Raw genomic sequence first — 24,379 nt, 5'->3', positions numbered from 1 at the left:
TTGTCACGAAGGAGAGCTAATCCCAGAGTCCATCTGGACATTCTCTATGCTCGAACTGATACTGGAGATAAATCTAAAGTACCCCCTCGCTCGCACAAAGAATCTCTTAGCGAACTCAAAGACCCCTGTGTTAGAGATCAAGGACTTTTGGTGAGAAATAGCACGTCCCAAATCCGCTAACACACTCGCATACTCAGAAGCAACCCGCGATAACAATGTCATCACCTAATACAGCATAGGCCTGAAACCGGCGACCGGGATAAAGCCGCTCCGCTGCCAACCACACTACCATATGATGTGATAGTGTGAACAAAGGCCAAAACAAGAAGAGGGGGATCCGAGAGGTTACCTAGTTACAAAGCAGATAGCTGCCGGCTTGGGTAGCCTTAAAAAGAAAAGCTTGGATGCATGGACTTATATTTGAGCTCACGTGATTAGGCTTTGATAATTTTTTTATACGCGGCAAATGACATATTATCTATTCCAATTTGTTTTTTTTTAAAGGAAGTTTTTGCGATGCGTTGCTTGCTCTGCCTAAATTTTCATGGCGAGAAACCTAAATAAACCTATTTTTGCTTTTAAAAAACAACTCAAAAATAAAACCAACTCAAGACCTATAATCTTCTTGATGTCAAATTTATTTTCTCATGCAATTTAAAAGTGAAGTGACACTTTAGTGAAATTATTCTCATTATATGAAATTTATTAACACTAAGATTAATCTTTTTTCTCTACAACAAAAATCTAGTGACTTCTTTTTTCCCACCTCAAAACAAGCACCAAAAAATAAAAGAAATAAGTTTTGGATAAAAAAAAATTTTTAAAAAAATAAATAGACTGAAACTAGGGTAGTTACAAGAGGACAAAGGTTAATTCTTTAAGCCAATTTTAAAATAGTCATCAAGTTCACCTATGTTTTCTATTTTTATATATCATACCGCTCATAAAAGCACATAATTTACCTGCTACTAGATCGTAGCTCATCTAATGAATTATACAGGGGTGATGATTTACCTGGCATCTTATTTGGATAATGAATATCACAGAGACTATCTCGTTTGAGTTACTTTTGTTTGTTTTTATAATTTAAAATAATTTTTTCATTTCATATTAATATTTTTATATATCTTTAAATTATTTTAATATATTGATAGTAAAATTATTTTTTTAAAAAAAGCTATTATTTTGATATATTTCCAAATGAAAAACTAAAAAAAAAAGCTATTATTTTGATATATTTCTAAATGAAAAACACTTTAAAAATAATCACAATCACACTTTCAAATAAGCTCGAAATATATTCTTGAAATGAAGAAGAACAAATTGGGTTACCAGTTTTCTTGAATAATATACAATTAAACTTGGATTTGTATGCCATGTGATGTTTAATTTTTGTCAATATGTAAATATAGAACCAAATTTAAGTGTCTGAACCCTACCCAATCATGGGGTCATTTAGAGGTGAAAATGGCATTGCTTGGGTCATGGCCCTAACGATGATGAGGTTCTAGTGTGAGTCCTTTCACCTCTCTAATCTTTTATTTCTCTTTTTTATAGATGTAAGGATATCCTATCGTGCTCTTCTATAAACAATTTCTAACTTAACAATCACTAATTAGGGGTGAAAATGGCATTCACTTAAAAAATTTAACTTGTATACTAAAAGGAATTGGGTGCACATGAATCATTAAGAGGAGTTTTCTTTACTCATTTCTCTTCATTTTTTTCTTTTTTTATTATTTTTTTAAATTTCATCCTTTAATATTTTTTTAATTTTAAATTTGTTTTCATAAATCAATTTTCTTTTGTTAAGGTTATTGTAATGTCAAATAAATATTTTAATATTTGATTTGTACGTGATTTATAGATATTTTTTTGTTATGTTATAATTAAATAAAAATAATTAAAAAAATATTCAAGTTGTAGCAAAGCGCTACCCTTTAAACTAGTTTAGACTAAGAGATGTGAAGATCACATATTTATAAAGCTAATGAGAGCTTTTGGTAGATTTAAATATTATCCTTGGATAAATTTTAAATTTTAAAATTTAATGAGCTAAGCTATTAAATTATTTTAATAAAAAGGCTCTTATTGATTAAAAAAAGCACCACTTACTATAATTTATACAAAAATTCACTAAACATGAACTTGTGAATTTTAAATTATCATTGGACTTGAAAAAAAATTTAAAAAAATAAAATATTTTTTCTATATGGTTGATGTTTATTTGTGCGTACATGCATAGATAATTTCCCATTAATGAATAGGTAAAAAATTGAGTGAATATTATAAAAAACACTAAAAGGTGTGATATAAACATTGTAGATTTTTGTTTTGTAAATCAAGACACATTTTACTTTGAAATTATTATCAAGTTTTTTTACTTGGTCATTAAATTGTTTTTCAATTTTATTCTTTAATTACCAAATTAGATACCAGTTATTTCAAATTTGTCAAAGCATGACATATTGAAAGAGAGAGACTTATACTGAAAAGGGTGGAGAAAATAGGTTATAGTTTTGAAATTAGGTCAATAAGTTTAATTTGATCCTCTTATACTTCAAATTACAAACTTTCAATCATTTAATATCTGTAAAATTCAATTTTGATCAAAAATTTTATTTTTTTTATTTTTAATTTGAGAGAGGAGAGTGAAAGCGGCTGGTTTTTGGTACTGAAAATAAAAAGTCTGGTTAATACTAATAATGACCATGAAAAAGTGTCAATTTCAATGTAAATGGGTTTTATTTAATGAAGATAGTTTATCATATATGTTATTTGTCCTTAACCTTGCCTAAAATGATAGATATGAGATAGGGAATGTTTTTTTTTGGGTTGATTTATGGGTTCTTGGTGGTTTTTTAGGTTATTTAAAGTTATAAATAGGTTTATTTAGGTGTTTGTGGTACTTTTCAAGTGTTCTAAATAAAACCAATGGGTTTAAAACTAAATTTTTAAGCAAAACAAAACCTAATGCTCGATTTTTCGGTTAGCAAAGGTCATTAGAACTAGACTAATAAATGATACATTATTTGTATTAATTTAAAAAAAAATAAAGGAAAGATAACACATCATCCGCTCTCTAATATTGATTTGCTTTTAATAAAGTTATTATAGTCTCATAACTCAGTCACAAACTTAATTGATTAACTCAAGTTTATCCATGTTGATCTAATATATTATCATCTCATTATTTCTATAAAAATATCTTCAAATACATGTTAGATTTTAAATTCATGATTAAATTTATTTAAAAAAACACATTGACGATATTTGAATATATTTTTTTGTTAGAAAAAAATTGATTTGACCCCTTTTTTTTGCGTGATTTTTTATGAATATCTAATTTAATTAAAAAAATGATTTCAATAAACAAAGTTATTTATGTTGCTAGATTGTATATCCTACATTCATCCATTTTTTAATTCTTCAATTTAGTCTTTAGTTATTGTCTATATTTTTTGTATATATTTTATCATTACAGATGATTATTAATTTATTTAGTTATAATTTTTTGTGATTATAATTTTTTATAATTAAAATAATTTTTCATTATTTATATATTTATTTTTTATATTAAAAAAATTATTTAGCTGACTTGTCTCCATAATTTCCTCTTCGACGGCAAAGGATAAACTCTTAAGGATTTTTGTAAAATTTGTTTTTCTTGATTTTTTGTTTTGATTATCCCAAACTAAATTTTTTATTCCTTTAGTTTTATAATTTTATTATTAGATTCTAAATATTTTTTTAAATGTCAATCTATTAGTTTTAAAAATTGATAAATATTCAAAAAATAAAAAAATAAAGAAAGTTATTTGACACATTTTGAGGAAAAAAAATTTTAATGTCATTATCCTTTTGAACTTTTATCTTATTATAAAAAATATATCTAGTTTCATAATTTTTTAAAAAAAATTAATTTAATTCTTTTTTTACTCATTTAATAGTGTTTAAAGTTATAAATAGATTTATTAAGATTATAAGAATGTTTCGGAGGTGGTTCAAGTAAAAATATATATATTTTTTTATTTTTTTTTAATTTAAATTGATGGGTTTTAAATATTCAAACTCTGATTTTCTAACCATCTCTAATTCTTTATTAGTAAATAACATTTTATTTGTTTATTTTTTTAAATATGACGGATGACATCCTCTGTCAAATAAAAAAATATTAAGGTCAAGGGCAAGCTCAAGCAGAGCACGCACAGCGCCACACATGCATAGGATTTTTTGTATTGGCCAAGCACACGGGCCCCACTTTTCATTCCCAAGCACTTGTCCTATTTTAAAAACATTATAATTATTATTTTAAAAAATAATTAAATTTCATTTTAAATAAAATAATTAAGATATTATTCTATTAAATACAATACATACAATTTTGCTTTGGTTTTTAAATAAGATTATAGCATTCTTTTTAATAATTTCAACAATCATTTCGTTAATTAGTATGTATGAACCTATTATGCAATAAAAAGAAAATTGTATAATTTTGGAAAAAAAGCAAAAAATAACAACAAAAAAGAGAAAATACTGTAGGATAAAAAAAAAGTTCTTTGGCAATCTACATAACGATAACTATAATACTTTTTCATCAAAAAAAATAATTTAAAAAAATTATAAAAAAATAAAATAAAAAAATCATGCTGGAAAATACCGTATCATTTTATAATATTTTAAATTAAAAACATTACAAAGCTAAATTTTTAATCAGCTAAATATTAAAAAATTAAAATCGAAAAAGATAATTAAAAAAACTAAAAAAATAAAAAAAGGTACAATAAAAAAAAAAAGAAGAAGGAAAAAGTATTATAGGAATGCATAGTAACATGTAAGGAAAGTTACAATACTTTCCTCTCGACAAAGATAATTTTGAATAAATTCATAAAAAAAAATTCATTTGAAGAAACACTGTAGCAACTCATAATATTTTTAAAAAAAATTACAAAACGGTTCAAGTAAAAATATATATATTTTTTTATTTTTTTTTAATTTAAATTGATGGGTTTTAAATATTCAAACTCTGATTTTCTAACCATCTATTCTTTATTAGTAAATAACATTTTATTTGTTTATTTTTTTAAATATGACGGATGACATCCTCTGTCAAATAAAAAAATATTAAGGTCAAGGGCAAGCTCAAGCAGAGCACGCACAGCGCCACACATGCATAGGATTTTTTGTATTGGCCAAGCACACGGGCCCCACTTTTCATTCCCAAGCACTTGTCCTATTTTAAAAACATTATAATTATTATTTTAAAAAATAATTAAAATTCATTTTAAATAAAATAATTAAGATATTATTCTATTAAATACAATACATACAATTTTGCTTTGGTTTTTAAATAAGATTATAGCATTCTTTTTAATAATTTCAACAATCATTTCGTTAATTAGTATGTATGAACCTATTATGCAATAAAAAGAAAATTGTATAATTTTGGAAAAAAAGCAAAAAATAACAACAAAAAAGAGAAAATACTGTAGGATAAAAAAAGTACTTTAGCAATCTATTATAACACATGACGATAACTATAATACTTTTTCATTGGAAAAGATAATTTAAAAAAATTATAAAAAAATAAAATAAAAAAATCATGTGGAAAAACATCGTATTATTTTACAGTATTTTAAATTTAAAAAATTACAAAGTTAACCAGTTAAATATTAAAAAATTAAAATTAATAAAGATAATTAAAAAAAACTAAAAAAAGAGTACAATAAAAAAAAAAGAGAAGAAAGTATTATAGGAATGCATAATATCATGTAAGGAAAGCTACAATACTTTCCTGTCAACAAAGATAATTTTGAATAAATTCATCAAAAAAATTCATTTGAAGAAACACTGTAACAACCCATAATATTTTTAAAAAAAATTACAAAACTAAATTTTAAACCAGTTCAATAATAAAAAAAATGGACAAATATAATTTTGAAAAAAAATATAAAAAAAAGAAAAAAGAAAAATCATGTGAAAAAATACTGTAAAATCCAAAATATCCTCTCTTTTTTTAAATATAGAGCTAAATTTTCAACAAACTTGGCACTAAAAAAGTAAAATTAACAAAGATAATTTAAAAAATATATAAAAAAACAAAAAAAAATGATAAAAAAGGAAAAGTACTATAGGATATAAAAGAAAGTTATTTAGCAATCTACTGTAATATGTGAAGATAACTACAATACTTTCTCCTCGATAAAGATAATTTTATGAAAAATTATAAAAAAAAATAAAAAAAATATACGGAAAAACATTGTAGTAATCCATAATATTCAAAAAAAATTACAAAAAAAATCTCTTAACTTAATATTAAAAAAATAAAATTGATAACCTATTATGCAATAAAAAGAAAATTGTCTAATTTTGGAAAAAAAGCAAAAAACAACAAAAAAAGAGAAAATACTGTAGGATAAAAAAAGTACTTTAGCAATCTATTATAACACATGACGATAACTATAATACTTTTTCATTGGAAAAGATAATTTAAAAAAATTATAAAAAAATAAAAAAAAAAGTACTTTACTAAAAAAAGAAAAGAAAAAAGTATTGTAACAATTCACATTAATATTTGAGGAGAGCTAGAGTACTTTCCCAAAATGTTTTGGTTTTACATATTAAAAAAATCAGCAAATATAATTTTAAAAAAATCATAAAAAATCGTATTATTTTACAGTATTTTAAATTTAAAAAATTACAAAGTTAACCAGTTAAATATTAAAAAATTAAAATTAATAAAGATAATTAAAAAAAACTAAAAAAAGAGTACAATAAAAAAAAAAGAGAAGAAAGTATTATAGGAATGCATAATATCATGTAAGGAAAGCTACAATACTTTCCTGTCAACAAAGATAATTTTGAATAAATTCATCAAAAAAATTCATTTGAAGAAACACTGTAACAACCCATAATATTTTTAAAAAAAATTACAAAACTAAATTTTAAACTAGTTCAATAGTAAAAAAAAATGGACAAATATAATTTTGAAAAAAAATATAAAAAAAAGAAAAAAGAAAAATCATGTGAAAAAATACTGTAAAATCCAAAATATCCTCTCTTTTTTTAAATATAGAGCTAAATTTTCAACAAACTTGGCACTAAAAAAGTAAAATTAACAAAGATAATTTAAAAAATATATAAAAAAACAAAAAAAAATGATAAAAAAGGAAAAGTACTATAGGATATAAAAGAAAGTTATTTAGCAATCTACTGTAATATGTGAAGATAACTACAATACTTTCTCCTCGATAAAGATAATTTTATGAAAAATTATAAAAAAAAATAAAAAAAATATACGGAAAAACATTGTAGTAATCCATAATATTCAAAAAAAATTACAAAAAAAATCTCTTAACTTAATATTAAAAAAATAAAATTGATAAATATAAATTTAAAAAAAATCATAAAAAATAAAATAGAAAAATTCTATGGGAAATACTGTAGTATTTTACAGTATTTAAAAAAAATTATAAAACTAAATTTTTAACTAGTTCAATATTAAAAAAAATAAAATTAACAAAGATAACTTAAAAAAAAAAGTACTTTACTAAAAAAAGAAAAGAAAAAAGTATTGTAACAATTCACATTAATATTTGAGGAGAGCTAGAGTACTTTCCCAAAATGTTTTGGTTTTACATATTAAAAAAATCAGCAAATATAATTTTAAAAAAATCATAAAAACATAAAATATAAAAACCATGTGAAAAAAATATCATAACAATTTACAATATTTTTTTAAAACATTACATAGCTAAATTTTTAATTAATTCAATATTAAAAAATAAAATTAACATAAATAATTTTATAAAATAAAAAATAAAAAAATATTATAAAAAATACTATAACCATTCAACAACACGTAAGTAAAGCTACAACACTGTGCAAAAAAAACCATGTGAAAAAATACCGTAAAATCCAAAATATCTTCTTCTTTTTTTAAATATAGAGCTAAATTTTCAACTAACTTGGCATTAAAAAAGTAAAATTAACGAAGATAATTTCCTCTTATCGAATCCAGCTAATTCTGCACGAGCAGTGCAAATTGACCGATGAAAGGAAAAAAAAAAAGGATTTCCTTTTTATCCCAGAAAAAAAATTCCCATTTCCTTTTCGAAAAAAAGGAAGCGCAATGAGTAGAGAATTTCTTTTTATATAACGTGAAGATAGCTACAATACTTTCTCCTCGATAAATATAATTTTATGAAAAATCATAAAAAAAAATAAAAAAATTTATACGGGAAAACACTGTAGTAATCCATAATATTAAAAAAAATTACAAAAAAAATCTTTTAACTCAATATTAAAAAAATAAAATTGATAGACATAAATTTTAAAAAAATCATAAAAAATAAAATAGAAAAATTATGTAAGAAAACACTGTAGCATTTTACAGTATTTAAAAAAAATTATAAAATTAAATTTTTAACTAGTTCAATATTAAAAAAAATAAAATTAACAAAGATAACTTCAAAAAAAAAATACTTTACTAGAAAAAAAAGAAAAAAGAAGAAAGTATTGTAGCAATTCATAGTAATATTTGAGAAGAGCTACGGTACTTTCTCCAAATGTTTTGGTTTTATATATTAAAAAATCAATAAATATAATTTTAAAAAAATTATAAAAAAATAAAATATAAAAACCATATGAAAAAAATATCATAACAATTTACAATATTTTTTTAAAACATTACATAGCTAAATTTTTAATTAATTCAATATTAAAAAATAAAATTAACATAAATAATTTTATAAAATAAAAAATAAAAAAATATTATAAAAAATACTATAACCATTCAACAACACGTAAGTAAAGCTACAACACTGTGCCTGTATTTTTTAGCTTTATATATAATAATCTCTTTCTCTAATCATTCTTCTTGCACTCCTTTATTTGTTTTCAACTTTAATTATTCCTCCTCTTATCGAATCCAGCTAATTCTGCACGAGCAGTGCAAATTGACCGATGAAAGGAAAAAAAAAAAGGATTTCCTTTTTATCCCAGAAAAAAAATTCCCATTTCCTTTTCGAAAAAAAGGAAGCGCAATGAGTAGAGAATTTCTTTTTATATAGATTTTTCATGGATTAATTTTCGCCTACCAGGTAAATGCATAAGAAGTTAAAAATAATTTTAAAAAAAATGGTTACTAAATTTCCAAACATTCTTTATAATCTTTAGTCAATTATTAACCGTGACTATTTTGTACTTAAATTTGTTTATTTTTATTTATGTTTTAAAAGTAATTTTAAAAAAATTATTTTTTATTTTTTTCTTTGCTTTAAATTAAATTGTATTTGGTGTTTTTATGATTGTTTTGATATGCGAATATTAAGAATAATTTTAAAAAATAAAAAATATTATTTAAATACATTTTCAAACAAAATATACTTTAAAAAATAACCTCTTATATTTTTTATATGTTTTTTTAACAGTTATTATTATTTACATAAATCATCATCCAATCCATATATTATTGTTATAGAGTTGGTTTCGAGATTGTTTATTTACGTGGTTGCTTTTACTTTTAAAGCAAACTACGAAAACAATTGTTTAATAATAAATAAAACATAATTTATTATTTATAGACCCCACCCATTATTTGTGATTAAAATATAGTTATACTAGAAGCACCTATTGCTGGGTTCTTCTTTTCTTATACTTTGAGAGTGAATTAATTCATTTTTCATTGTTCACGCGAGCAGTAGAGATCGAGTCCAGTTCGAAGTTAAATGCATTCAATTGAGTCTGATCCAGTAAAACAAAACAAAATAAAATTTTATTTTTTATTTTTAATTATGTTTTATTCGAAAAACTAGTGTTTAATATTATTCAATGACACTAAATAAATTAAAAAAAGATCGCTTGATGATATAATATTTGTAAAATTTGATCACAATTCCAATTTTTTTTCTCGTGATATTTTACCTGATACTGTTGCGCGCTTACAAAACCAATGAAATTGTAATCCTTATAGGATGTATTTCATATATGATGGAATTGTAGATAATTTAATGGAATAATAAAAAATATTTTATTTCATATGTGATGGAATCGTATATAATTTAATAGAATAATAAAAAATATTTTATATTAAGTATTATTCATTTCATAATATAATAATACTAGCTAAATTTACAATTTACACACACTTTATAACCTTAATTTGAAAAACATTATTAACTAAATATATTAAATTATTTTTTATTCAATTTCAATTTCAACTATAATTTTAACCAAATATATATAATTTTTAACCAAACATATATAATTTTTAAATTAACCTCAACAAAAAAATATTCTTTATAAAATATTTTTTTTAAAATTATAAAAATAAAAACTACTAAAATACATAGACCTAGCTAAAATTCTAACTTGGTGACCTGTCTAACTGTGTTGGTGTGTCCTTAGAGAAAAGCAGAATTCGTTAAGCATAAGCAATTAATAGAGAGGTGTTTCGTGTAGGAAAGTAGAACAGCCGCATGCCTGGATTGTAAATTATTAATGGGATTAGAAGAACAGTTGCTTCGATAGCCAAATGTTGCCTTTTTCTGGCAATTATTGGGCAGGAGGCTGATCCAATGGGAAAATTAGCTCGAAAAATGAAATTCCAAGCATTTTTACATTATATATATATTTTTTAAAAAAGTGGGTGTTATTCTCACTCTATTTTTAATCACGCTCCATATTTATTGCAAGGTTCATTAGTAGATTATATTACCCCTGGCCCTTGTCTTAATTATAATTATGAAGCATCTCATTTTAATGTAGCTTTCTAACGATTAAAATTAAAATTAAAACAAGAATTTATAAAAAAAAATGAAGTTTTTCACATTTTAATTACTTTATTGCCTTTTAAAAAAAATAAATATTTTATTTAAAAATACTGAATACAATGAATATGTAGTATGGTAAAAAAGATGAAGAAATCGAATTTGGTAACAGGTAATGACAAAAAAAGGGGGGGAAATAAATATTCTAATCAATAAAATAAGTTTACGAGAAAGATTAATTTTTATTTTTTTCTTACAGTAGGTCAAACTTTTTAAATTATGAAATTATTCATTTCATATATCATATATCATTGTGATATGTTTTTATATATCACTTATGTATATATTTTATGTAAAAAATACCCTCTTGTATCCCATTCAATTCTACATATTTTTCTGTGAAACCTTTATTAGTATATTCGATCATATATTAATAAGGGTTTATTCTATGATAATCTTGGCTTTTATTCTTAGAATTCTCAAGAAAACAATAAACAAACAAAAACAATATTTTTTCAGATATCTTATATTATTAAACAAACACAGAATTTCCAAGTTTCAACTGGTTTCTCTTCCTGGAATCACTTTATTAGAAGAGTATATCCGGCGAAGAAAATTATATTCCGTGGATCAAATTCCAGCTTTCATGCATTGAATGGCTACGAAACAAATGTTGCTTTTGTTGAAAATGTTGCAACATATCCACCCACCACCTCTTTGTTAGCTGTAGAGAATGTGTTTGAGATTATAGTAATAATAAGGTAAAGAGTCGGTTTGAGATTATAGCAATAATAACAGTTTAAAATATTTTTTATTTTAAAATATATTAAAATTATTTTTTTATATTAATACATCAAAATATCTAAAAATATAAAAAAATATTTTAAATAAAAAAATTAAAATTTAAAGAATTGCGATGTACTAGTCAAGCTTGCCGATTGTTTTCAAAGACCGGGGATTGGATCTAGTTTGTGCTCAAATCATAGCTAGGGCTACAAGGAGCATGAGAAATTATAATATGCTCAACGCACTGAACAGCAAAAAGAAGAAAGGATAGAGGGCTTGGCATTGATAGAAAGCAAAAGCTTACACGCTAGGAAAATTACCTTTCGCAGAAGCTAACAGGTTGCATGAATGAAGTAATGAATAAATCTTGCATACATGAATCAACCGGCAAAGTTGACCAGGCGAGTTAGATTAGGTTTAATAACTATATAGTTTTTAACATATCGAGATAAAATTTCATATATATATATATATATATATATATTAAGGTTAGAATGATAATATGAAAGGCATCCCTTGTGGACATATATCCATGCATCCAGGGGTGATTATTTTTATTCAATCGGTTTTTAGTTATAAAAACAAGTAAATTAAAATTTTATAAAATCAAAAAATTAAAATCAAATCGAAACTAGTTATAACATACTAATTTTTGTTTACATCAATTATTTTAAGTTAAAAACTAAAACTCAACTAACACGTTTCGGTTTGGTTTGGTTAGTTTTGATGCAATATCGGTTATTTTATATTAAAAACTAAAAATTATATTATTTTTTGGGCTTGTTTGGATTTTCTAATGGGTTTTTTCAGTTTAATTCAGTTTAATTTAGTTTATTTTTAACTTGGTTTGATTTCTTATTTTAAGTTTATAAAATTAAAACTAACCTGAACTGATTTTTTTTAAAATATTATAATTAGTTTAATTAGTTTTTTTTATGATTTGATTTTTTTTTAATTTTCTTAATTTAATTAGTTTGTTAGATTTTTTACCCACCCCTACATCCACCTACCGAGTGAAATTGCTAGCAATCTTAATGCAGACAATCGCAACCAATCATAGGGGAGAAAAGAATATCTCAAGGCATCATTCGGCTCCATCTCTTTGGAGCAATGCCTGTGGTCGATGTTTTGCAGCAAACAGTTTTGTACATGTCTTTCTCGCGAGGTCTATTGTTGAAGTAAAATCCTTTGTATGCATTAGACAATTCCACACCTTTTCCTTGCCTAGATATTGCTCATTTATTTTATTTTCATTTGGTTTACATATGAGAGAGAGAGATTTTATATAATCATATTTAATATATGTATTTTATTAAAAAAATCATCTTAACTCAATAGTTTAAGTTGTTAAGTAAGATTTTAGAATATGATTTATATTATTTTCTAATATCCTCTCAAATAAAACCTTTTAGGCTTAAAATTTGCATATTCTCACATTATATTGTATTTATTTTTTATCAAATAAATAAGAATAATGAAATTCAAACTCGTGATCGCTTGATTATTAAAATTTTGATACCATATTAAAGAGCCATCTGATACCATATTTTATAATAATACCTTTAAATAACCTTTAATTTTACAATAAAATCAATATATAATGATAAAAAAAATTATTGTGAGAAAGTTATGTTGATTTTGTCTCGCATATATCAAACTAATTATATTAAATATGAGGTGGCATAATTAATAGGTTTATTAATTCATAATTTATTTTAATTTAATTTTTATATTATTATTATATTCTTATGACTTAGCATATAAATTAACAGGTTAACCTAGATTTATTCAAATCAATTCAATATATTTAATTCTTAATATTTATAAAAAAATCATATCTTAAATGTTTATTTTAAATCAAATTAAAATTTCACTGATTATTCAGATTATTTTCAAACTCATCAAATCATAATTTATTATACCAAATCAATTCTCACAATGTTTAACTCTTTACTTTTTATTAATTGTTTTTACTAATACTTGAATATTTTTTATATTAGAAAGATATTTAATTCAACCTATAATGTGCAGCACCTATGACGAAGTTGCATCATGCTCAAATTCAAAAACCACCACTTTTGACTCTAAGGATTTCATAAATGTTTTTGGAGTTTGGGCACCAAGTCTTGACTAGAATTTTGACTAGTCAGCCACCCAAACTGTTAAGCTGACCAGCCTTGGAAAACTAAGCTACCCGTCCATATTCCAACTAAAATGGAGATTACTAATGCCAAGGGGGGTTCTTCAATGCTGTATGCTTGACAATCAAGAAAACTTAGCTTCTAAAGCAAGCTATGTTGGCCAAGAAAACTAGTGTTTGATTTTGTCGTAATAATTGATTTTTTTATTTATATATATATATATTAAAATAATATATTTTATATTATTTTATTTTTTAAAAATTATTTTTTGATAATAAAGCATCAAAACAATAAAAAACAAAAAAAAATTAATTTAAAACAAAAGGAATTTCAAAAATTTTCAAAGGCAATGTATGACTGCAAAAATAAACACTATCAAAATCCCTCTTCCTACGTTCTGACATGCTATTCATTGCATAATCAAAGTTAGTTTATGTTTTATATTTAGGTGAATAATTCTTTTTAAAAATATTTTTTACTTAAAAATATATTATTTTTTATATTTTATTGACAAGGTCACATTAAAACCATCATATTTTTAACATAAACAACACTTTCAAAATGCATTTAAAAAAAGCTACTGTAATTCGAAATAATACATTTGCAAAAAATTTATTTTTTAATTTTAAATTATTTTTTATTATTTTTATATTGTTTTAATGCACTACTAAAAATAATCAAATCTTTAAAAATAAAAAAAATATTTTAATATAAACAAATCTTTAAAAATAAAAAAAAATATTTTAATATATTTTAAAAAATAATCAATACTATAATATCAAATAAACTCCATTAACACAACTCTTTGTGTCTCCGCATTAGCAAACTTAGCATGGATGGCAAGAATACTACAAGAAATACTTCAGTTTAACCGTGCAAGAAAACCTAAACAAAAACTTCGGCCAGCATTCTCGAACCCTATGGATTTGTAAAGATCCTAAACGAAAAAACATTAGATCCAAAAATAAAATAAAATTAAAAAAAAGACATTTAGAAAAAAAAATTAAAAAAAAGGCTCATCAAGAGAGATGTGAGCCCTGTCGGCCTCCATTTATGAGCTCACCTACCCATGTATGGCTCGACTCGACAACTCATGCTCTTCGATTTACTATGATTTTGCCTTTTAATAAACCAACACTTATTTTAAAATATTGAATTAATGTTTTCTGAATTCAAACAAATTAAAAAAAAAAAACATTCTTAAACATGTTACTAAATACATTAAATTAATTTTCTAAAATTATCTAACTGACTAGCTTAATAACTATTTATTTTTGTATTTTAAAAATTAAAAAAATATTATTTTAATATATTTTTGAGTAATTTTTTTTTTTAAAATAATTGTTATTAAATTTTTTTGCTGTCATGTATTATAATTTTTTTAAAATATATTTTTAATATTATATTAATTTAATATTTCTTTAAATAAATATATTTTCGAGGACGTATAAAAAGAGAAGCCACCCCCAACATCCTATTAGCTCAACAACAATGGGGTAACTCAACATCGACAGCCCTACAGTATTAAATTAAAGGAAGAACGAAGAAGGGTTAAAATCAAATTCAAAATAAAAAGAAACGACAGACGTGAAAGGAGACTCCTTTTTCTTCCGTTTTTCTCTTTTACCAAAAACTAATAATTCCTCTTCTCATTATCCTCTCTCCCTCTGTCTCTCTCTCTCTCAAATTCTTCTTAAAAGTTAAAAATCCTAAAAAAACCTATGAAATTCGCAAAATCAAATTCTCTGTACCATAATAATTAATCCAATTATATTTTTTGAAACTATCAAAAACATTTATTCCTTTCTCATTGTATATTCCTCCATTTCTTTCAATTGTTCTCTCAATTGGGTTTTCTTCGATCATTCCCCCCTCGAAACCAAAAAAAAAGCCCGTTTTTTGAAGTTGAATCGGTGGCTCTGTGTATATTTATTTAATTTAAATTAACTTCTGCCAGTTTAAAAGAAAAAAAAAATAAATTTGGAAGTCATGGACGCGGTTGAGACCTGAAAGATTTAGTTTTTTTTTGGGTTACATTTAGTTTTTCTTTCCTGCTTGATTTCTATTAGGATTTTGGATTCTTCAAAAAAGGAGCAGTCTTGTTTGTTATGCTGGAAGGAGAAATTGGAGAATCGGAGGTTAGCAAGTTGGGTGTTTGTTGCCATCGTTTTTTTGGCTTTTGTTACTACTATTATGAGGAAGAGTATTATTAGCAATGATGTTCAACAACAGCAGCAGAAGAATTTGCAGGGGAGAGTTAATGGTAATAAAAATGGGTTTTTGCCGAGCTCGTTTCGGGCGATTTCGAGTTATTTGAGGATTGTTTCATCTGGTGCATCGACGGTTGCCAGGTCTGCCGCATCGGTGGCACAGTCTATTGTGGATAGAGACGATGATGCCAATCACGACCAGGTAAAAAAGAAAAAAAAATTTCGATGTTTTTTTGTTTATATTTTTGTCTATATTGTGTAAGATTGTAGAGAAGCGAAGAGGTTAGATTGTTGATTTTTGGTTAGAGAGATTGAGTGTGCAATTTTGTTGTAAAGCTATATGTTCTTTTTGAATTTTAGGGTGGCCCATGTTCATATTTTTTTTAAAGGAAAGTTCGTTTTTCTCAAGAGATTTGGGTAGATGTGTGTAAATATGTGAATCTGGCGTGCCCAAGTTGAGTTTGGGAATGGAGTGGGATTTTTGAATGGAAGCAGTTCATTTATGGTGTGTGATTTGGCTAGGAAATTTTAAGATGTTTGTGTTATATTTTAGCTCATTTATGGTGTCTTGATACTATTATATATCGATTTGTTCTTTATTAATTATAGGTGGTTTAGTTCGGTTAAGCAGGGAAAAAATCGAACTGGTTTTTTATTTAGTTTTAAAAGAGGGAATGGTGGATGGATAGTGAGGGAAGGAGGAGGAGGAGGAAAAGGGAAGTTGCTATCCTGCATGACTGAGTGGATTATTTACCTTCTCGAATCCATCCGTTCCTTTGTTTCTGACATTCTTTAAAGTGACTTATGTTGGAAGGATTATGAGAAAGCATGCATTCAGTAGGTTTTTGCTTTCTTGCCTTTCATCTTCATCTAAATACTCTTTTCTTTTTCAAGTCAAACAAGAGAAGTTTGGGTTTGGGGTTTAGAGAGATGGATTACTTTTAATCTTCCTTCCCTCTTGTTCTAAGCCAATTCATCCCTTTTGTAACCAAATAAACTGTAAATTTGAAAGACATGCTGAACTCTGGTGCTAGCCATTTCAAACTTGTTGCATAAATTTTGTGCTTGGGGACTTCAAATTTACGTTTCAATTGATTTAGGGGACATGTATATAAACAGAAGTCTTCTGTAAATATTTTGAGATGAAAAGGGTGATGGGCTTTTTTTTTTTTTTGTTCTCTGCTGCATTTCGAAAAGATTGAAAACTCTAGCATGCGCATTTTTTCTTATCTTGCAAGCTAAATTACTGAAATTTGAACTGTTGATTGCATAATCCACAATAAATGGTGTGTGATTTCTGGTCATTATGCGTAGAGGTTGAAATACTGGGTGCTCATAATAATAATGTGATACAAGTTGAAACTTCAGTCTATCTCTGTAACTCATTCTGAGAGTGTTGGACTTAGAGATACATGTTTTGTTTTTTGGGCCATTTGAGACTTGAGAATTCTACTATGTCCATTTCAAATTGTCAGATAGTTGAATGTTTATGGTGTGATCTAAATTAATTGTTCAGCCTTGATGGAAATAGACCATCTAACTTTCTAATTGGATGCTGAGTTAAAGACTAGTGAGATTTAGTTTCTTGTGCAGACTGTGCATGCATTTGTTTGTTAAGATATTGTGTGCTCATTGTCGAAATCGTGGATTTACCAATTGCATTCAACTTGATAAGCGCCTAAACATGAACATTTGATGGTTGTTTAGAATTATGGACATCATTGGGAAGTTATATCTTGTAAAGAGGTGCCAGGATACTCAGTAATGCAAGGATAATTTTTGATGGGAGATTAAACAGTTGCAATTTCATTGGTGATAGATTGTAATAATTACTGATGTCTTGCATACATGGTTTGTGATCATGTCTTTTTTTAATTTAATTTCACAAGAAACTTCATTGAGTTTTGTCTGAATGGGTCAGGTACTTGAACCTGTATGGATGTAGATTGTCTTGGTTTATGTGGCAGTGTTTTATGAGCGAGCATATGAGCTTTCTCCATTTTGATAATCTACTTTGAGATGCATTTTACTGATCAGACTTTAATGCCATCAGCAGTTTGGAATGATGATAAACTGCTGATTTGTTTTCAGGGTATTTAAAATGCGTTGAAAGTGTTGTTCTGGACATAAAAAAGTATTTTGGCTCATGCTGTTTTGTTCCAGATATTATTGCTGTCATTATCTGTGGATTTTCTATCTGGACCTGATCATGGCATAAATGCATGAAATAGATGAGGTCATGACATAAGTACATGAAATAGATGAATTAATAACTTTGAAATCTCAGGTTTAATGGTGGACACAGAGTTTGATTTCTGCATTTGCCCGGGAAGGCTTTTTCTGGACATTGAAATGGTTTGGCTAAAGTATAGTTTGTGAAACTTGGATAATTTAAGTAGCAGGAATGATATTTGCTTAGCCAATTATTTGAGAACCTTTACAATTTATTTGGGATTTGTACCTTTTTTGTGTGATAATCAGACTGTATAATTTGACCTAAGCTTCATATCATGGTAACCAAAAAGTGACCACCTCTTTTTTCACAAGTTTCATCACATTAAGAAAAAAATTGACTTTTGGCCCTAGGTTTGTGTTTTTTTCTTTTTCTTTTGTCAATGGAGATAAGATTATTGATATAAAACTTGAACGCATTTAGCAAAGGAAAGCTCTAAGTATAGAAAACCAGGATCTCCATTCTCGTTTCCTGTTTTCCAGAGAGACTGCATTAAGAGTGTCAGCTTGAGAGTGGTCAGGTGTTTTTTCTTTCTCTTGCAAACACTTTCTTACTCCCCTCTCAATTGGGAAGTTGCTAGTCAACTGGAAGAACTGGTATTACTAGCAGTTTAGTTCTTGAAAGTTTTGAAGAGAATTTAATGTTTGGTTGAAAGATTTTGAAAGTCTTGAATGAATTGTATGTCGTTTACAAGTGTAGTTTTATCCAGCATTCCTTAATAGGTTGGACTGAGGCTTTGAGTTGGTTTGGGCATCCTGCATTGATGTGGGCTTGTCATGTTCGTTGTCTTCTTAGAAGGAATTTGTTGGCATGTGCCTTTTGCATTCATCTGTTTCTTTCTTTATTTTTAGCTGTAGCTGTTATCCCGCATTCTATATCTTAGTCTTTGCATGTTCTTATATTTCATTTTGTGCCTGATAGAATCACATCATTTCTGGACTTCCTGAAAGTTGAAATCAAGATTTGAGTGGTGATAGCTCTAATCCTATATCACCTGTACAATATGCAGGTTCGCTGGGCTGGGTTTGACAAGCTAGAAGGTGGTGATGATGTCATTCGGCACGTCCTCTTGTTGGGATATCAGTCTGGCTTCGAGGTTTGGGATGTTGAAGAAGCTAATAATGTCCGTGACCTTGTTTCCAGACATGATGGCCCCGTGTCATTCTTACAAATGCTGCCAAAACCAGTAACATCAGAGGGATCACAAGACAAGTTTGCATACAACAGACCTCTTTTAGTGGTTTGTTCTGATGGGGCACAAGATGGGCCAGCCACTTCATGCAACGGGAATGTCTCTAACAACAATTATCCTGTTAATGGTAGCACTGTGCCAACTGTTGTCCGGTTTTATTCTCTTACATCTCAATCTTATGTACATGTGCTAAAGTTCAGATCAGCTGTTTATTCTGTAAGGTGCAGCTCTAGAATTGTGGCTATTTCTCAATCAGCTCAGGTTTGTTTGCTTGTGCAATTTTTTTTTTCAGGCACCTATATTTTTTCTGGATGTGATACTTACATTTAATCTGCTACAGATACACTGCTTTAATGCAACAACTTTAGAGAGGGAATATACTATTCTTACAAACCCTATGGTCATGGGGTCTCCTGCTTCTGGGGGTATAGGCTATGGGCCTCTTGCAGTTGGTCCCAGGTGGCTGGCTTACAGTGGAAGTCCAGTTGTTGTTTCCAATTCTGGATGCATTAGCCCGCAGCATCTAACATCTTCTATGAGTTTTTCTGGTTTCACTTCAAATGGAAGTTTGGTTGCTCATTATGCAAAGGAATCAAGCAAACAACTTGCTGCTGGAATTGTGACCCTGGGAGACATGGGATATAAGAAGTTGTCCAGCTATTGCTCGGAGCTCCTTCCTGATTCTCATGGTTCCCTCCAATCAGGGAATCCTGGCTGGAAAAGCAATGCAACTGTTAATGGCCATTTTCCTGATGCAGATAACATTGGAATGGTGTGTATTGTGCTGCTTCTTTTGTTTTGTTAAAGTGCTTCTAGAACCTTTTTTTTTGGTTCTCTGCTCTGCTTCTTTTTACCCTTAAGCTAGCTCCAAAGTAAATGTGTTTTGTTTGCTGTAACGAGCTTTATTGGTGAGAATGAATGAATATTACTAGATAGCAATGGCATGATAAGAGTATTAAGTTACAATCCTATGTAAGTAATGTTCATTTGTTCTGAGGGATGAGTTTCTGCTCATGCATGTTATGTTAGGAAGTAGTTATGAGACTATGCTACTGTGTTTCATCTGCATTATTTTTTTCTTCCTTGATTTTGATCAGGTACAAGCACAATTGTTCTTGTAGAATTATCTCTCCTTATGCACTCTCTGTTTTTCAGGTTGTTGTCAGGGATATTGTTAGTAAACTTGTTATTGCCCAGTTTAGAGCTCACAAGAGTCCAATCTCAGCATTGTGCTTTGATTCTAGTGGGATGCTTTTAGTGACCGCCTCTGTCCAGGGTCATAACATTAATGTTTTCAAAATAATGCCTGGACTCCAAGGAAGCTCTTCTGCTGGCGATGCTGGTGCATCTTATGTACACCTGTACAGGCTGCAGCGTGGATTTACAAATGCAGTAAGATCAGAACAAATGCTTTCATTTATTTTATTTTATTATTATTATTGCACCATTAGCAACTTAGATTCAATCTTTGTTTAATTTGTTTCTTCTGGATTTATTTGTCAGGTTATACAGGACATCAGTTTCAGTGATGACAGCTTCTGGATTATGATAAGTTCATCAAGGGGGACTAGCCATTTATTTGCTATTAATCCATTGGGAGGAACAGTGAACTTTCAATCTTCTGAATCTAGTTATGTCTCAAAACATAGTGGTTTGGGAGGAATGAATAAGCCAACTGTTAGTTGTCCTCCCTGTTTAGGTTTACAAATGCATAATCAACAGAGCCTTTGTGCAACTGGCCGCACAGTTACACTGTCTGCTGTCAGCAGAATAAGAAATGGAAATAATGGTTGGAGAGGCACTGTAACTGGTGCAGCAGCGGCTGCTACAGGCAGACTAGGATCCCTTTCTGGTGCTATTGCTTCATCTTTTCACAAATGCAAAGGAAATAATGATATGTATGGGGATGGGACCTCTTTCAAGTCAAAGTACCATCTTCTAGTGTTCTCTCCTTCTGGTTCTATGATACAGTATACTTTGAGGATATTGGATGGCATTGATTCAACACCAGTTGGGTCTGGACTTAATGCAAATTATGAATCAGCTGCAGAAAATGAAGGAAGATTAGTAGTTGAGGCAATGCAGAAGTGGAATATATGTCAGAAACAAAATCGAAGAGATCGAGAAGATAATGTTGATATATATGGTGACAATGGAAATTCTGATAGCAACAAGATACATCCTGAAGGCATAAAGAAAGGAAATAGTATTTATCCTGAAGATAGAGGTGCAGTAAAAAATACAAAGATCAGTCCGGAGGAAAAGCATCATTTGTATATTTCAGAAGCTGAACTGCAAATGCATCAAGCTTGTCTCCCATTATGGGCAAAACCTGAGGTATTTAAAGAAACTTCTGATAAAAACGTGCAAATTTTGTTTTGTCTGTAATTGTGTTAATTTCTGTCAATTGCCTGCCAGATATACTTCCAATCAATGATGACAGAGGGAATAGATGTGAATGATGCAGATGCAATGCAAGGGGAAATGGAGATTGAAAGAATTCCAGCTCGCATGATTGAAGCAAGGTCAAAAGACTTGGTCCCACTTTTTGACTATTTGCAAACACCAAAATTTCCACATTCAAGGTGCGCTGAAATTTTGTTTTAATTTGTTGATTCTACGGATTGAAGTATTCAATTTTATTGAATAAAAACTCATTTGCCCCTCCAAAGAGGAAAGAGCCCTCATTCATTGCTGCTTTCCTCAATGATGTTGAAAATACATTGGATGATGGAATCATGCTTCATATCTATGACCAAGGAAAACTGTGTTTAATTTTTTAGGTGCTGCAAGCTGCCAAGTTTTAAAACTTGGCTTGTTTACTAAAACTTCTTTATTGGAGAACACATCCTTGCATTTTCTTAGCATTGATTTATTTCTTATATACAGGGTTCTGTCCTTAGATAGCAATAGTAATGGGAGTCTGCAGCATCAAAGTTCCGGGCTGTCTGAAAATGGCAGGCTTTCTTGCAGGAGCAGCTCTGGCTCCCTCGACTCCATGGCTGAGAATGGTGTTGCAGTGGCTGAACTTCGCAATGGTATTGAAGAAACTGGGTGGAATGGTTCTAGGATGCCTGTAGAAACTAGGGGCTTTGTAGATAGCAATGGCAGTCCTAAAACAAATACTCGGCTTGAGGTTGTAAATAGTAGAGAGAGCTCTAGAATGGAGGCTCAACTCAAGTTTGTAAATAGTAACAACAAAGGCCTGAAAATTGAGAATCATTTCGAAGATGAAGGTGATGAATTTGATTAGAGGTACTCTTCTACCCTTTAAATCTCCAGTTCATCAAAATGAGGAGTGCCTTTAGATTTTTCAGCTCTGAGTATCATCAAACTGAATTAAGCAAGCATATGATTATGCTGTCATGCTCTAACATGAAACCCTCCCCCCTCTTTTTTTTCCTTTCAGGCCTGCAGCTATTCTTTTATTCCGTGGAATGTTCGTTAACCATGTTAATATTGTGGATGGAATTGTAGACAAGAGTGAGGCTTAGGTGGTTTGACTGTGAAGCGGAACTGTGGATACTATTATGTTATTGGGGTTTCGTCCTTCTGTTGACATTGTAAATAACAGACGAATATTCCCAATACCCAGTTGTGATATGTAAATAATAGCATGATTTTTCGTTCTTAATTCTGTTCAAAATCTTATTTTTTCTTTTTACCATTCTCGTCCAGATATGTTGACATTTAAGTTTGCCATATATTATGACGATTGAATGTTTCAGTGGCCCTTTCTTCAAATAAACCCTGGAAATGTCATGTCCAGGTTTCTCATATAACTTAAGAGTCATGGTGGTTTTTTCTGGCTGTGTAATACGATCAGGCATTATTGTTCTGTGGCATAAACTTCTGAGCTTTGGTCCGCATCTTCCCATTTTTCTTTCTTTGGACCCGGTTTTATCATTTAACCTCTTCAACTGTTGAGGTTCAAAGAAAAGACTGATGGTCCCTGTTTTTTTCCAATCTTCAGAGGAGGCTGGGGCTGACAAATCATACAAGGGGCTGAGCTTGTTTTTTCCGCAACAGGTCAGAGTAAACTGCCGGGGTTTCTTTCAAGTGCCACCGGATTTGGTTTCGAGAAGGGTAAGTTGGGGATTTGATCTCTCTTCCCTTTCAATTACCAAACATGTGAAGACATTGTCTGGCTTAAAAACCTAAGAGGAAGACAGATAAACAAGCACCCAAGTTTCTCCTGTCATGAAGTATCATGTAAGAAAGTTGTCTTGTTAAGGTTTGAAGCAAACTGTTACCGAATGAAAGTGGAATCACGACAGGCAAAGGCTATAGGATAATCGATCGATGTGATTGCTGGATGTCAAACAAACAAATATAGTTACGTCAAGAAGAAAGGAATTGCAAATGGGATTCTCTACTTAAATTCATGATAATTATTATCAAAACAATAGTTAAAACTATATAATAAATTTAACTCTTAAAAACAAGTATAAAAATGTTAAACAAGATTTTTTAACAAATCAAGATCTTATATTTTTTATAGCAACAATTATAATAAATATTTCCCACTAAGCGAAGTTGTTTTCTAATAGCATACCATACAATATATAAACTAAAGAAGAAGAAGAACATAACATAAAAAGTTTTTAAGATTGTTGTCTAAATAAAATCCACAGGTAAATTTAGAGATGACAGAAAAATCAGAACATTTTCGGCTGCTGAACGCAGGTCAATCTGGATTCATGAGGCAATTCCCCTCCTGTAATATATGTTGTTGATAACATCATAGTTTTAAACCCTAACTACCTAGCTGCCTCTCTCATCAAAGCTATATCATAAAAGATTTCTGAGAAATATCAACTGGACAAATCCCAACGCCAAAAACTTGTTTTTGTATGTCCGTGTCTGATGTAACCTCGTCGCCAGAATTCTGGGCTGTTTCTTGTCCTGTTTTCAAGCATGTTAAGAAAGATTCACTAGATTTTCACTCATCACCATAAAATTCTTCATTAGTCATCTTCCTAAAATGGAGAAGAGGAAGAGAGATTGGGAAAAAAATATTACACATTCCATCTTCTGAAAACAAGACT

The 24,379-nt window shown here is 28.2% G+C and overlaps 1 protein-coding gene across 1 annotated transcript; it reads left to right on the top strand.

Annotated features, from left to right (window-relative positions):
* Nucleotides 1–15,232: 15,232 nt before the first annotated feature.
* LOC105142382 (autophagy-related protein 18f-like) lies at nucleotides 15,233–23,061 on the top strand. Its single transcript, XM_011049984.1, has 8 exons — nucleotides 15,233–16,108; nucleotides 19,149–19,592; nucleotides 19,672–20,103; nucleotides 20,487–20,723; nucleotides 20,835–21,668; nucleotides 21,750–21,916; nucleotides 22,221–22,586; nucleotides 22,741–23,061. Exons 1-7 carry the CDS (start codon nucleotides 15,890–15,892, stop codon nucleotides 22,582–22,584), a joined length of 2,697 nt encoding a protein of 898 aa, XP_011048286.1. The 5' UTR covers nucleotides 15,233–15,889; the 3' UTR covers nucleotides 22,585–22,586; nucleotides 22,741–23,061.
* Nucleotides 23,062–24,379: the final 1,318 nt, after the last annotated feature.

This window comes from Populus euphratica, unplaced genomic scaffold, assembly GCF_000495115.2.
Source record: "Populus euphratica unplaced genomic scaffold, PopEup_1.0 scaffold143.1, whole genome shotgun sequence".
NCBI classification, from domain to species: Eukaryota; Viridiplantae; Streptophyta; class Magnoliopsida; order Malpighiales; family Salicaceae; genus Populus; species Populus euphratica.
This window is presented reverse-complemented; position numbering and strand designations above follow the sequence as displayed.

What these genes read in the sequence shown, in the direction of transcription:
- LOC105142382 (XM_011049984.1), top strand. Translation starts at nt 15,890, where the DNA reads ATGAGGAAGAGTATTATTAGCAATGATGTTCAACAACAGCAGCAGAAG. An exon ending in ATGATGCCAATCACGACCAG is followed by an intron (nt 16,109 to 19,148) that starts GTAAAAAAGAAA and finishes TACAATATGCAG; the next exon opens with GTTCGCTGGGCTGGGTTTGA. An exon ending in ATGCAGATAACATTGGAATG is followed by an intron (nt 20,104 to 20,486) that starts GTGTGTATTGTG and finishes TCTGTTTTTCAG; the next exon opens with GTTGTTGTCAGGGATATTGT.